The sequence below is a fragment of the Empidonax traillii genome, unplaced genomic scaffold (assembly GCF_003031625.1).
Source record: "Empidonax traillii isolate 1590-97213 ecotype Southwest subspecies unplaced genomic scaffold, ASM303162v1 scaffold1401:size261456, whole genome shotgun sequence".
Lineage (NCBI taxonomy): Eukaryota > Metazoa > Chordata > Aves > Passeriformes > Tyrannidae > Empidonax > Empidonax traillii.
Window position 1 is genome coordinate 211,855 of NW_020956594.1, and position 13,921 is coordinate 225,775.

Genomic DNA, 13,921 nt, shown 5'->3' on the forward strand with positions numbered 1-13,921 from the left:
GTGGCACGTTTTCTTGCTTCCCAGGGTCTGTCTCCTCCTGTGATGCCTTCCTGAGCTTGTTCCAGAGCCACGGGCTCAAACCAGAGGCGATTTGTCCCTGTGCCACCTCCCCTGAAGCGATGACCATCGCCATCCGGAGGTACCGTGGCCGTTTTGTTTGCTGGGCTGACTCACCCGGGCTGGGCTTTGTCCACACGTGGCTTGGTCGGGGTTGGTTTGAGCGTGTAATGAACTCCACTGACATTTGCTGGGCGTGCTCAGGAGTGGCTGAGCTGTTCAGCATCCCAGGTTTGGGGTCCCAGGGTCACAAGGATAAATGTTCTGAGATTTGAGATCACTCTGGACGGTTTTCGTGCTCCTCTGCCATCATTGCTGCCTTCTGTGACGAACAGCCCTGCAATTACCTGGCCTGGGAGCTGGGGATTAGCACGGGGTGAGATAATGAGCTGGGAGATAACGAGCTGCACTGCCCAGGAACACAATTCCTTAGGGATTGATCAGCCTGGCTCCTCTGGGAGGCAGTTCCTCCCGCCCATCTCAGTTTTGAGTCACTGTGCAAAGCGGGGACACTGAAATGCTCCTCTTTCTGCTGCTGTGGTGTCTCCATCCGAGGGCCTGATTGGGTTTATTCGTTGATTTTGTGTCCTTCAAAGGCCTGGAGTCCCCGGGGCCCCTTTGCCAGGCAGAGCCATCCTGTCCATGAACGGGCTGAGCTTCGGGGTGATTCGGGTCAACACTGAAGATAAAAACTCTGCCCTCACCGTCCAGGACGTTGGCCACGTGATGCCAGGAGGTAAAAACAGGCAGGCAGGAGGCTCCTCCTTTGTGGGGCTGTTTCAGGAGAAGAGCAGGTCCATGTGTGGGGGAGGTGGGGCAGGGCCAGGCTCTGTCACTTCTGTCCCCATTCAGTGGTGTCAGTCGTTTCTAACAAAGCCTGATCTGTCCTAGGCATGATGTGCATCGTGAAACCCGATGGGCCACCCCAGCTCTGTAAAACAGACGAGATTGGTGAGATCTGTGTGAGCTCCCGAGCAGGAGGGATGATGTATTATGGGCTGGCAGGGGTGACAAAGAACACTTTCGAGGTACGTACAGCAGGGTGCATCGGCCTTGCCCCGTTTGCTCTGTAGAAATGGTAGCCCCTGTGTAATCTCTTGGGTTTGTAACTGAAGTGTTAGTGTTGCTTTTTGAAAAATATCCCCCTGGGAAGCTCCTTACAAGTCAGGGGTATTCAGCATTCCCCTGGCACAGACGTCTCCCACACTGCTGAAACAGCGACTGCGCTGAGGGCACCTCCCCTTCGCTCACATCGAGGGGTGTGGGGAAGGCTTTTCTATCCCCAGGCAAATCCACCGGCCTCCAACGTGCTGCCCTGTGTTGCAGGTGATCCCTGTGAACTCCTCAGGCTCTCCGGTGGGGGAAGTGCCCTTCGTCCGCTCCGGCTTGCTGGGATTCGTGGGCCCTGTGAGTGAGGCAGCTTTGAGCCTGTCCCTCTGCTCGGTCCCCCCTCCGTGGCTCAGGGAGGAGCCCCTGGGGCCTGGAGGGCGTGTGAGGAGAGCTCACAGGTGGCTCCTTGTGCTTGCAGGGCAGTTTGGTGTTCGTGGTCGGGAAGATGGACGGGCTGCTGATGGTGAGCGGGCGCCGGCACAACGCCGACGACATCGTGGCCACGGGCCTGGCCGTGGAGTCCATCAAAACAGTTTACAGAGGAAGGTCAGCACCAGGAACCCACAGGCTGCTGCTGCTGAGTGTTTTCTTGGGATTTCTCTTGGGGCAGCTCAGTTAAAGTCAGTGTGTTTTTGATTTAGGTGGTAATTGGACTGATCCTGCCTGATCAACACTGGTCTTTTTCCCCACTGTGGAGAATTGAATTCTCTGTCTCTGCAGAGTTTCAGTCCTTAGCTGCTGGCTGGTGCTCTGCAGCGAGGAAGGGTTTCATTCATGTCCAGAGACAACTTGGTTTTCATTTAGCAGTTGTGGAGATAATTTTCCAGATCCTCAGGCAGGGCTGGAGCTCGTGTCTCTGGGACTCAGAGGGAGGTTTTAAACCATCACATAGGTGCCTTTAAAGCTTCTTGCCATGGTGATTTGCCACAGGTTGGAACGGGAATGTGACAGCAGGTTGGGAGGACAGGGGACTGCGCCATGTGGAAGTTCCATCAGGAGGTGGAATTAACCCCCTAAACACTTCTCAGTCTTTCCTTCTCCACGTGAATCGCCTGACGTTTGTTCCTCTGCCTTTGCCCCCGTGTTTATTTTCACGAGCTCTGCCTTGGCTGCCTGCTCCCAGGGGGGCAAAGCTGGGATTTGTGCCACTGGGGCTCTCCCCTCTCCCTTAGGATCGCCGTGTTCTCCGTGTCCGTGTTCTACGACGAGAGGATCGTGGTGGTGGCGGAGCAGAGGCCGGACGCGTCCGAGGAGGACAGCTTCCAGTGGATGAGCAGGGTGCTGCAGGTCAGGGCAGGGCAGAGGCCACTGGAATGGCCCAGGTGGAGGGAGCACAGGGATGGAGGGAGCACTGGGATGGAGGGAGCACCGGGATGGAGGGAGCACCGGGATGGAGGGAGCACCGGGATGGAGGGAGCACCGGCTCTGGATCCCTCTTGGCACGTGGGGGGGGTTTGTTCAGGGTCACAAGCTGGTAAATCTGCCGTGTCCAAACTGTTCTCTTGTGTCCTGAAGGAACTGGGAGTGCCAGGATGTGGGGGAATGGCTTCCCACTGCCAGAGGGCAGGGTTAGGTGGGATATTGGGAAGGAATTCCCTCCCTATGAGGGTGGGGAGGCCCTGGCACAGGTTTGCCCAGAGAAGCTGTGGCTGCCCCATCCCTGGGAGTTGCTCCAAGGGCTGGCTGGAGCAGCCTGGGCTGGTGGAAGGTGGAATGGAATGAACTTCAAGGTCCTTTCCAGCCTGGAGAGTTCCCTCAGCACTGCAGAGCAGATCTGTGCTCAGGCTTTGGAGTTCTGCTTTTGGTCTGGATCACGTGGAGCTCAGAGTGTGGCTTTAAAGCCACCCTTGTCTTTGGAGGTGCATTTCCAGCAGGGAGACAGCGAGCAGAGGAAGGTTAAACCAGCTGAATGAGTGTGGTCCTTAAAGCAGAACGAGTAGCAAATGCTTCCTGTGAGAGCTGCCTGCTCTGCATGTGTGTCACTCCTGGGAATGACATTCAGGGTGTGAAGTGTGCAAGCTGGAGGGGGGGAAAATAAGGGAAGTACCTGGTGCTGTGAATAATGGATCAGATGCCTGGATGCTGAGGTGGGCAGAGAGAAACAGAGTGTGATGGTTCAGAGGAGACAGATGGATGCAATCCCGAGATCAGAATCCTGTGATTCATCAGGCAACTTGTGGGTATTTTTGGGATTTTGGTCATGAAAGATTTAAAAATGGATTTGGTGCCTGTGGAATGGGCTGTAGAGGCAGGGACGTGCCAGCACTTCGGGCTCCCACTGCGGGGCTCGCTGGTGGTGCAGAGGTGAAACGGGATCTCAGTGACTGACCCGCTGCTCCAGCACCTTGGAAATCCAGGGAGATTTGCCTTGCAGTGGCAGTGCAGCCAGCAAACAGCAGGCTGTCTCCAGGAGCTGCAGTGACCATCTCTCCTCTCTGCAGGCCATTGACAGCATTCACCAAGTGGGTGTGTACTGCCTCGCTCTCGTGCCAGCCAACACGTTGCCAAAAACTCCGCTGGGGGGGATCCACATCTCACAAACCAAACAGCACTTTCTGGAGGGCTCCCTGCACCCCTGCAACATCCTCATGTGCCCACACACCTGTGTGACAAACTTGCCAAAGCCCAGGCAGAAACAGCCAGGTAACCTGAGCCCCGTTTTTGGGCCCTTTTGGGGTCGGGGAGCTGAGGCTCAGCCCCGGGAACAGGGCGCTGTGTCCCATTCCGTGTCCCATTCCCCGTGGGACCAGAGCCCCGTCTCATGCCCCGTGGGTAGGGAGTGTTTGGGGCCTCTTCTTTGCATGTGTTAGTCAGGAATCTTGATTCCTGCCTTTGAACTCGTTGGGATTCTCCCTGCTGATGAGCAGAGACCAGCAGTGCCTGCTGAACCCCGTCAGTGGGGTTTCGTTCCCATCCGTGCCCGGGAGCTGTGGGATCCTGCACAGGCTCTTTGTGCCTCGGCTCTGCTTTCCCAGAGCGCCCATTGCAGCTGGTTGTTCTCTCTCCACAGGCGTGGGCCCTGCCTCTGTGATGGTGGGGAACCTGGTTGCTGGGAAGCGCATCGCTCAGGCCCAGGGCAGAGATCTGGGCCAACTGGAAGACAACGATTTGGTCAAAAAGGTAAATCAGCGCTTGGGGGGGAGGGATTTCCCCTCCAGCTGGGTGCTTCTCTTGAGGGAGAAGCTGGTGTTGAATTCCTGCCTCCCTCTTCCAGCACCAGTTCCTGACAGAGGTGTTGCAGTGGAGAGCTCAAGCCACTCCTGACCACCCGCTCTTCCTTCTCCTGAATGCCAAGGTACGGTCAGCGCTGAGCTCCTGGATTTTTAAGGCCCACGTGTTACTCAGTGCCGGTTTGAGACTGCCTTGAGAATCTTCTGCCCTCTGCAGTGCCTCTCTTTAGTCTCTGTGTCAGCCTCTGCCCATAGATCTGTAACTTAAAACTTGACCCTTTGACCCTGTAGGTCCCTTCAGCGAACGACTCTCACGGCTCGAGGCTTCATTTTAAAACCGAGCGTGTTTGTAGGTCCCACTGGTTCCTGTATCAGTTAATGGTGTATCCCTGTTGAGTATATTCTGGCAAGGTTCTGGTGCAAGAAGACCTGAACTTGACTCCCTGGAAGGTAGAATTTTCTAGAGCAGATCTAACTCCATCTCTGTCCTTTGATAGCCTAGTGGATTAAGTGGCTCACTGAGCGCCAGCAGCCTTTAGGTAGAGATAACTCGTAGCTGTAGCCTCCTGCTAGCCCAGCAAGCTTGGTTTGATCTCACAGCAGCCACTTGGTGTTGTGCCAGCCCCTGTTTCGAGCATTTTTTGTGTCCTTTCAAGGGAACCACTGTGTGCACGGCCACCTGCCTTCAGCTGCACAAGAAGGCCGAGAGAATCGCGTCAGTGCTGTGTGACAAAGGGCATCTCAATGCAGGAGACAACGTGGTGCTTCTTTATCCTCCTGGTAAGTGGGTTTTGGGAAAGGCTGGGTCCCACTGGGGAAGTGCAGCCTGGGCTTTCCCTGGTTTCTCAGGGATGTGGAAACACAGGACAGACGCTCACTGCTGGTGCGGGTTGGTCACCAGTGTGCACTTACAGCCCTGCCCACACACCATGCTCCACGTCCTGACTGACTGTTGAGCCAGCTGACACTCAGGATGTTCTTTTCCTGTGCAACGGAGATGATTCCCTGTGCTTTACCTTCCCAACCCCCTTATCCCAGCTTCCCCAGCCTGCTGTGCCGCCCTCCGTGCTGGTGCCGCGGGAGCGTCCCCCTTCCCCAGCAGGATGGAACTCCTGGGGGAGCAGCAGCGCCCTGGTGTCCCTTAGGGTGTCCCTCCCCGGTGTCCCCTGCTCCAGCTGCCGTGTCCTTGCAGGCATTGAGCTCATCACAGCCTTCTATGGCTGCCTGTACGCCGGCTGTGTGCCCGTCACCGTGCGCCCGCCCCACGCCCAGAGCCTCACCGCGACCCTGCCCACCGTGAGGATGATCGTGGAGGTGAGGAACGGGGTGGGGGCTCACCCTGCCTGGGTGCCAGGCACCCACCCAGAGCTGCTCAGTGACTGCCCTGCACAGCTGGACGGGGCAGAGGGAGCTGGAGGTGGCCGTGCCACGTTCTCGCCCGCTCGGAAGGTTCCGGCAGGTTCTGGGCAGGTTGGGCTGCAGTGGGGGTGTTCAGTGAAGGAAAAACAGAGCAAAAGGCAGAGAAAGGAGTTCGGGTTTGCTGAGGGAAAGTGGCTGAGGATGGTAAGACGGTCTCTGAACAGCAGGCCTTGCAGTGGCAGTGCTGCTGGGCCGGGCTTTGGTCAGTGGGTGTTTGTGTCTCCAGGTCAGCAAAGCCGCCTGTATCCTCACAACCCAGACCCTGATGAGGCTGCTCAAGTCCAGGGAGGCAGCTGGAGCTGTGGATGTGAAAACCTGGCCAACCATCATCGACACAGGTGGGGCAGAAAGGCTTCTGGAACTTGTGTGAACCAGTGACTTCCAAGGGGAACTGTCCCCCCCTTTGGCTCCGGAGAATTCGTTTGAATGTTTACAAAACCTGCCCAAGACAGAATCTAACTGTGACCTTGTTCACTGGGAGCGTTTGTTGAGCTGTGCATGGGAAATGGCTGTGCAGACAAACCTTCCTGCAGCCAGCTTTAATCTCCTTAATTCAAGGGCAAGTTGGTCTTTTCTCCCTTTTCCTGAGACTAAATAAATTCCCGACGTGGGAGCTTTGGCAAGACTCCTGCCATACACCAGTCTGTCTCTTTTGGAAAGAGAATTAATAGGAAGCTTTTTCCTCCCTCTCTGGCTTTTTTTGAAAGTTGTATTCTCCTTTCAAACAGCGGTCCAGGGACCAAAACTAACCTGTGTGTGCCTCTCTTGCACAGATGACTTGCCCAGGAAGCGACTGGCCCAGATCTATAAGCCACCCACGCCTGAAATGTTGGCATATCTAGATTTTAGTGTCTCCACGACGGGCATGCTCACAGGAGTGAAGGTACAGCCGCAGGGGGGTGGGAGATGGGGAGGGTCATGGCTTGTTGGTGTCTCTGCCGCCCCTGCCTCGCTGAGCGCGTGCCCTGGGCCACAGCCATGGGTGTGACACCTCTGCCCTGAGCTGCCCGTGCTGGGGGGGCCCTGGGCTGATGTCCCCCCTGTGTTGCAGATGTCCCACGCCGCCGTCAGCGGCCTGTGCAGGGCCATCAAGCTGCAGTGTGAGCTCTACTCCTCCCGGCAGATTGCCATCTGCCTGGACCCCTACTGCGGGCTGGGGTTCGTGCTCTGGTGCCTTTGCAGGTAGGATTCCTCTTTTTTGGAGAGGGAGGAAAGGGGCAGGTTAACTCTTGGCCGGTTCTAAGCGGGAAATGGGTCCCTCTGGGTGTAATTACAGGCGTGTTGACATGACCAAAGTGGCTGATTTACAGTGAGGGGGGGATTTGTCTTTGAACCCGCGACAACACGTTCCCTTTTCCTGCAGATTATCCCCTCCTGATTATGTTTGTTGGTGCTGCCAATCCCTCCTGGCTCCAGAGTGTTTCTTTTCCCCTTTCTTCCTTGATTACAAGTTGCAATAAGGGAGTTTTTGTTCTGGGAGGGGGGGGCCGAGCCAGTTCTGCTCCTTCACTGGCAGTGTTTGTGCACGTTTGTGTGTGTGCACAAATTGTTATTCTTCTACAGGAAGTTGCATTTTTTCAAATGCTGCTGCTCCAGTTTGCCTCAGCTGCAGAGTCCCACAGCCTGCTTTTTTGGCTTGGCAGGAGTGTAATGTGCAAATACAGTAAATATTAATTTAAGGATAACTATGAGCTGCACAAAAATGTTTTCCTCCTTTGTGTTCTTCCCAGCGTGTATTCTGGACACCAGTCAGTTTTAATTCCTCCTATGGAGCTGGAATCCAACCTTTTTCTCTGGTTATCTACTGTCAGCCAGTATAAAATAAGGGACACTTTCTGTTCCTATTCAGTCATGGAACTGTGCACAAAGGGACTTGGAAACCAAGTTGAAATGCTGAAGGTAAGAAGCGTTTCCTGAGTGATCCCTTGGGTAAATTAATACGAGTTTTGCTCAGAAGGCAAATCAGCAAAGCAGGTTTGCAGCCCCGGGAGAGGGAAGGGCTGGGGTGGAGCAGGGAGGTGTGTGGAGTGCAGGAATCACCTGTCAGGGAGTGCCAGGACAGCCCTGAGCAGGGGGAGGATCCCAGCAGGGCTCTGCTGCAGGATTCCTTATGTAACAGCCTGCAGTGGAGGCTGAGCCCAGCACATGATGTACAGCACATGGCAGGGGCTGCTGAATGGAGGTGTGTTCTCCTTGGAGATGAGAGAAGGGGAAAAAACAGCTCCATGAGGTGCCTGAGGTGGCTTTTGGCCCGGGGTTTAGTGCAGCAGTGGCTCCCTCTGGGAGATTCTGTGGGGTGGCAGGGCTGTGTCACCAGGTGAGCACACTGGGCATGTGCTGGTCACTGCATTCCTGGTGGAAATACTTTTATTATAATTATAATTATTACTATTATTATTGACAACACCACCAATAATAATGATAACACCACCAACAACAACACATAGAAGCTGAAAAGAGGAAATAACTTGAACACAAGAGCAGGGTTTGTCCTGCGTCTCCCGAGTTATTCCCAGGATTAAGGAGCAAGTGTCACCTCTTGAGAGGGGGCAGAGGTGACCAACACATCCAGCCCTGTGCCTGAATAACAACAACAGTAATAATAATGATAATGATGATAATAATAATTAGAAACTGAAAAGAGGAAATAACCTGACCACAAGAGCAGGGTTTGTCCTGCATTTCCCGAGTTATTTCCAGGGATAAGAAGCAAATACCACCTCTTGAGCGGTGACAGGTGATCAGCACATCCAGCCCTGAATAATAATAATAATAATAATAATAATAATAATAATAATAATAATAATAATAATTATTACAAGTAGAAGCTGAAGAGAGGAAACAACCTGACCACAAGAGCAGGGTTTGCCCTGCGTGTCCCTGGGAACAAGGAGCAAATGCCCCTTGCTGAGAGGGATCCTGATCCTGATCCTTGTCCTCCCCAGGCCCGGGGCATCAACCTGTCGTGTGTGAGGACGTGTGTGGTGGTGGCAGAGGAGCGGCCCAGGGTGTCCCTCACCCAGTCCTTCTCCAAGCTCTTCAAGGACATTGGGCTCTCGTCCCGCGCCGTCAGCACCACCTTCGGCTCCCGGGTCAACGTGGCCATCTGTTTACAGGTGACACTTCCCAGGGCCTCCCCCTGTCCCTGCAGTGCCAGATCCCTCGTTCCAGGCTCGGTTCCGTTCCCAATCCGCAGGCTCCCCCCATCTGGAGCCCAACATCTGCCCTGCCCAGAGCAGCTGGCAGCAGGTTTAAGCAGCTTCCCTTGTTTTCGGCTGCCGGATTATACCACAGATGCTCCAAGCAGCTGGAACGTGGCTTGGGGAGCTGTTCATTCCCACATGGACAGCGCTGGTGTGTTTATTCCCGCACAAACAGTGCCTGCTTGTCCCAGCACTGATGGCTGAGGGGGCTTGGATTGTGTGTCCCCCCCTCCCAAGTGTTACCCGGTGACCACTGAGGGGTCTCCATCAGTGCAGCTGCAAAGGTGGGGGGCATGTGAGTGGGAATTGTGCTGTAGGAAACCCCTGGAAAGGTTTCTGGGCTCAGGCAGAAGTTCCCCTGCCTGATGGAGATAAACTGATGGGGTTTTAAATGTTTCAACTCCTCAGGGGACGTCTGGGCCCGATCCCACCACGGTGTACGTGGACCTGAAATCCTTGAGGCATGACAGGTACATCAATCAGTTCATTAAATCAACTTACCAGCTACACAGAATGCTGTGAGGGTGCTGAGCTCTCACAGTGCTCTGGAGATTTCCCCTCTTTTCTCCTGACAAGGTTTTCTTTCCCCTCAGAGTCCGTCTGGTGGAACGAGGAGCTCCCCAGAGCCTGTTGCTTTCCGAGTCTGGGAAGGTAATTCCACGTCTTCATCCGGAGCCACAGCACAGGGGGCAGTTTGGGAACCACACATTTCTCACAGCCCTGGGAAGGATAATCCTGTGGCAGGGCTCGGGAAGGGCTTGGTTACGCTGTTCCTCTGGAAAATCAGTTGGATTTGTAGTGAAGTAATGATTAAGGAGCGTGTTTTGCTGAAACTCGTGGGAGAATTGGTTCTGTTTGCAGTAAATGAACCAAATCACAGAGTGAATTAGCTTGGGAAAGACCTCTGAGATCATCGAGTCCACGTCAGAAGTGGGGGCTGTGGGATCCTTGAAATCAGCCTGTATTTGGGATTTACTCTTGCTCCCTCATGGATTAACAAAAAGAGGTTTCCTGGTATTTTTGTAACTGAATCCTTCAAAATCGAGGTCTAGCAACATGTCCAGGCCCAGAATGCCCTCCCTGCGTGGCCCTTGAGCCCTGGAATCCACCCATTCCCTGATCCTGCCTCGCTGTACCCGTCCTGGTGTGTCTGATCCCTGCCTGTGGTGGCTGTGGGTGAAATCCTGCCCTGAATGGATGTGGTTTATTGTGCCTGAGGATAATCCAGCAGGAGTTACACGTTCCATCTTGTGCTCCTTAGATCCTGCCCGGAGTCAAAGTGGTCATTGTCAACCCGGAGACAAAAGGGCCTCTGGGAGATTCCCACCTTGGGGAGGTGAGTGGAGATTTTGCTCCTTGGGGACCTTCTCCTGCTGCTGCTTGGGCTGTTCTCTGCTGGGTTCTGAGGCTGTTGGGGGGGGGCAGTTTGGAGCTGTGAACCTCACGGGCCTTTTCAAGCTGAATTACTGCTGCAGCTCTCAGAATTTGGGCTTTATTTCCCTGCCCAGCTGAAAGAAAACCCACTTAGAAAGGAAAGCTTGTTCCCACTCTAAATCTCGCAAACTGGCTCCCAGATAATCTTAATTTACATTTGGCTTTCCCCATCTTGATTACAAACCAGCGCATTTGTCTGTGTTGGCAGATTATTATCAAACTCTGGACTCGACACGTTAAAAATCCACAGATTTTTTACTCAGTTACTGCGAGAGTGGGTCTGCAAGGTGCATTAATAAGACAACAGATATTAAGAGAATAATTATTAAGAGAATAATTAAGACAGTTATGAAGACAATAAAGGAGGATATTTGGAGGTTTGGTCTGAAAAGGTGGCAGATAAAAAGGGACCCTTCACCCCGGAGCTCCACGTTAACGCCCGGGGGTGAGTGGTCGCTCTCCCCTCCCTGCACAGATTTGGGTGAACAGCCCCCACACGGCCAGCGGCTACTACACCATCTACGACAACGAGACCCTGCAGGCCGACCACTTCAACACCCGCCTGAGCTTCGGGGACGCGGCGCAGACGCTCTGGGCCCGCACCGGCTACCTGGGATTCGTGCGGCGCACCGAGCTCACGGCGGCCAGCGGAGGTTTGGGGGGGTCTGGGGGGAGCTCAGGGTCACACATCTCCAGGACAGGGGCCAGGACAGGCTCAGGGAGTGGCCCTGGGGGAGCTGGTGGGGTTGATATTGGGGAGGAGTTCCTCCCCATGAGGGTGGGGAGGCCCTGAGGTTGCCCGGAGGAGCTGTGGCTGCCCCATCCCCGGGAGCGTCCAAAGCCAGCTTGGAGCCACCTGGGCTGGTGGAAGGTGTCCCTACACTCTGTTTGCCCTGAACTCCAGCCCTGACAGCTCCTTTCCCCTCTCCCCAGAGCGCCACGATGCCCTGTACGTCGTGGGAGCCCTGGACGAGACTCTGGAGCTGCGGGGGCTGCGGTACCACCCCATCGACATCGAGACCTCGGTGTCCCGGACCCACAGGAGCATTGCTGAATGGTAACACAGCCCCCAGGGCTGCACTGCTCCTGGCCCAGCTGGACTGCAGCAGTCTAGGCAAAGAGGCAGGGTTTAATTGGGGGAAAAAAAAAATAAAAATCAGGAAATTCAGATTACTTCCTTTTGGGAAATTCAGGTTTATCTGTGTTGCCCTCAGCCGGGCCTGCACCTGATTTCCCACGTGCAGGTCAGAACAGACTCCGGTGTTTTCTCACAAGCCTCAGTGTTGAATAGAAATGATGATTTCCTCCTTTGGGGGGGTAAAGAGCCATTTCCCAGTGGGTGGCAGCAGTGTTGTTGTATCACACAGGGGGTGCTGAGGTGGGTCTGAACTGACCCGTGACACCTCAGGGCCAGATCGCCTTGGGGTTAGGTTGGAAGTGCAACCCAGAGCAGATGGGAGGCTCCACCTGAGATAATCAGCTGGAAACTCGGGATGTCTGTGACAATAACCGGCTTTTCTGTTGGTTCTTCCTTTGCCCTTCCAGTGCCGTGTTCACCTGGACCAACCTGCTGGTGGTGGTGGTGGAGCTGTGTGGCTGCGAGCAGGAGGCCCTGGATTTAGTCCCTCTGGTGACCAACGTGGTGCTGGAAGAGCATTACCTGATCGTGGGAGTGGTGGTGGTGGTGGATCCCGGGGTGATTCCCATCAATTCCCGAGGCGAGAAGCAGCGGATGCACCTCCGGGACAGTTTCCTGGCGGATCAGCTGGACCCCATTTACGTGGCCTACAACATGTGATGGGAGGAGCTGCAGGACCACCAGAAGGACCCAGGGCGGTGATGGAAGCAGAGCTGGTGAAATTACTAATACTTGACCTTGCAGTTTGACCTTGCTGCCACATTCCCTCCCTCCCTGCCCCTGGAGGGGTCCCGGTGGAGCGGAGGGAATTTGGGAAGCAACTGGCAAACCTTTGTAACAGTTTACTGAACCATGAGCTTTAGAGAAATGCAAAGTGGAAAAGTGTGTGAGCTACAAAACCCCCAAGGCCTTTACACGTAGTGTTACTTTTTCACCCGTTGTACATATTTGTATTTTTATCTAATCCTGGGGTAGGATTCTATAAGGGGGAGGGTTTATTTAGTTAAGATAATAAACTATTAAGAAAAGGGTCATCAGAGTTCTGCAGTTCCCTACTCCATGATTGCATCTGGAGCTGTTCATCCCGTGGGATCACACAGCTTGTTGACAATTTGTGCCATGACCAAATCAATAACTTGCGGAATCGAAGAGTTACTTATTCATATAGAGATTTCTGGAATTTAAAAAAAAAAAAAAAAAAAGAAAAAAAAAAGAATTTTGCCTATATTTTAAATATGTAAATATTATTATACATAATTCACTTAGGTAGCAAATTAACTTGGCTTATGAGGACAGCTGGAGGTTGATGTTTTTAAGGACGGGTGACTTTTGTGGTCCTCAGCATCCTGGTGTTGGCTCAGACACAATGTGAGATGCTCCCACCTTCCACAGGTTTCTGATTTCATTTGTCTCTTCACCCTGGCCAGAAGTGTGTCAGAGCACGTAGAACCTTTGGATATTAAGGCACATCTTTCTCCAAGAGGCTGAATTTAACCTGGAACTGGGGAGAAACGGCAATGCAGGTCCCGAATCCCGAACTGGAATGGTGCAGCCTCGGCCTCATCCTCTGGCTCTGGGTGTGGGAAGGAAAAAAACATTCCTTGGGTGGACACAGACACACAGGGGACTGCCCTGCTTGTGCCACCCAGTCATGACTCCTTCCATCCCCAGGAAATACTGTAAATAGGCTTTAGGAGCCCATCTTCCCCCAGAGCGTTCCCTGGAAGGAACAGGGGAATCCTGGGGTTAGGTTGGATGCAGTTGTTTCTTTTCCAGGAGTCAGAGGGTTCGGTGATGCTGTTCAGTCTGCTCTGCCAGCCTTCCACCTCCTGTGTCAGCTCCAGAGTCAGGGAATGGGAAGAAAGAGGAGCCTTAGAGCAGCAGGGAACAAGCTTTTCCTGCTGGGAAGCCCTTCCACAGAGCTGGTGGTTGAGCTTTGACTCGAAAAATGACCTTTTTCCGTTCAACGCTTCATCTTTTAATAGCAATTACATTCCTCTGGGTGCTAAAATCCGATTTTGGAAGCCTTGGGGGGGCTGCTGCCAGATCCTGCAGCGGGGTTTTTTGAGTCCCACGTGGTATATACAGTGTAAATAAAACTTTTCAGATGCTCCAGATACCTCATGCAAAGTTTTTAGGGCCGTTTTTAAAAGGTTTATGGTGTGGACTCGGAAGATCCTGTGGCAGTTCCTGGAGCAGAACCCGGTGGATCCGTGGGCAGAAGCCCAGCCGTGTCCTGGAAGAAGCTCCTGCTGCACCCTGGTAGTTCCTCACCGAAAACAGGAGCTTTAAAAAAAAAAAAAAAAAAACTCAGAGAGAAGAAGTTTGAAAGTATATTTTTGAAAAAAAAAAATTTAAAAAAAAAAATTTAAAATATTTGGTGGGGAAAT

At 53.6% G+C, this 13,921-nt stretch overlaps 1 protein-coding gene across 3 annotated transcripts in view; it reads left to right on the forward strand.

Moving 5' to 3' along the window:
* DIP2B (disco interacting protein 2 homolog B) overlaps nucleotides 1-13,221 on the forward strand; it is a 54,835-nt gene extending 41,614 nt beyond the window's left edge. For 2 of the 3 annotated variants that reach the window (XM_027907121.1, XM_027907122.1), the window contains 22 exons: nucleotides 25-139; nucleotides 654-793; nucleotides 949-1,085; nucleotides 1,384-1,464; nucleotides 1,586-1,713; nucleotides 2,340-2,454; nucleotides 3,609-3,810; nucleotides 4,178-4,287; nucleotides 4,382-4,462; nucleotides 4,994-5,117; nucleotides 5,530-5,651; nucleotides 5,983-6,094; nucleotides 6,530-6,639; nucleotides 6,808-6,938; nucleotides 7,487-7,655; nucleotides 8,702-8,872; nucleotides 9,368-9,429; nucleotides 9,553-9,610; nucleotides 10,221-10,295; nucleotides 10,869-11,046; nucleotides 11,327-11,450; nucleotides 11,939-12,191. In XM_027907121.1, the coding sequence (XP_027762922.1) occupies nucleotides 25-139; nucleotides 654-793; nucleotides 949-1,085; nucleotides 1,384-1,464; nucleotides 1,586-1,713; nucleotides 2,340-2,454; nucleotides 3,609-3,810; nucleotides 4,178-4,287; nucleotides 4,382-4,462; nucleotides 4,994-5,117; nucleotides 5,530-5,651; nucleotides 5,983-6,094; nucleotides 6,530-6,639; nucleotides 6,808-6,938; nucleotides 7,487-7,655; nucleotides 8,702-8,872; nucleotides 9,368-9,429; nucleotides 9,553-9,610; nucleotides 10,221-10,295; nucleotides 10,869-11,046; nucleotides 11,327-11,450; nucleotides 11,939-12,191 (2,798 nt within the window). Of the gene's footprint in view, nucleotides 1-24; nucleotides 140-653; nucleotides 794-948; nucleotides 1,086-1,383; nucleotides 1,465-1,585; nucleotides 1,714-2,339; nucleotides 2,455-3,608; nucleotides 3,811-4,177; nucleotides 4,288-4,381; nucleotides 4,463-4,993; nucleotides 5,118-5,529; nucleotides 5,652-5,982; nucleotides 6,095-6,529; nucleotides 6,640-6,807; nucleotides 6,939-7,486; nucleotides 7,656-8,701; nucleotides 8,873-9,367; nucleotides 9,430-9,552; nucleotides 9,611-10,220; nucleotides 10,296-10,868; nucleotides 11,047-11,326; nucleotides 11,451-11,938 lie in introns of all 3 variants that reach the window. The other variant, XM_027907120.1, reaches the window with a different exon arrangement.
* The last annotated feature ends 700 nt before the right edge of the window (nucleotides 13,222-13,921 follow it).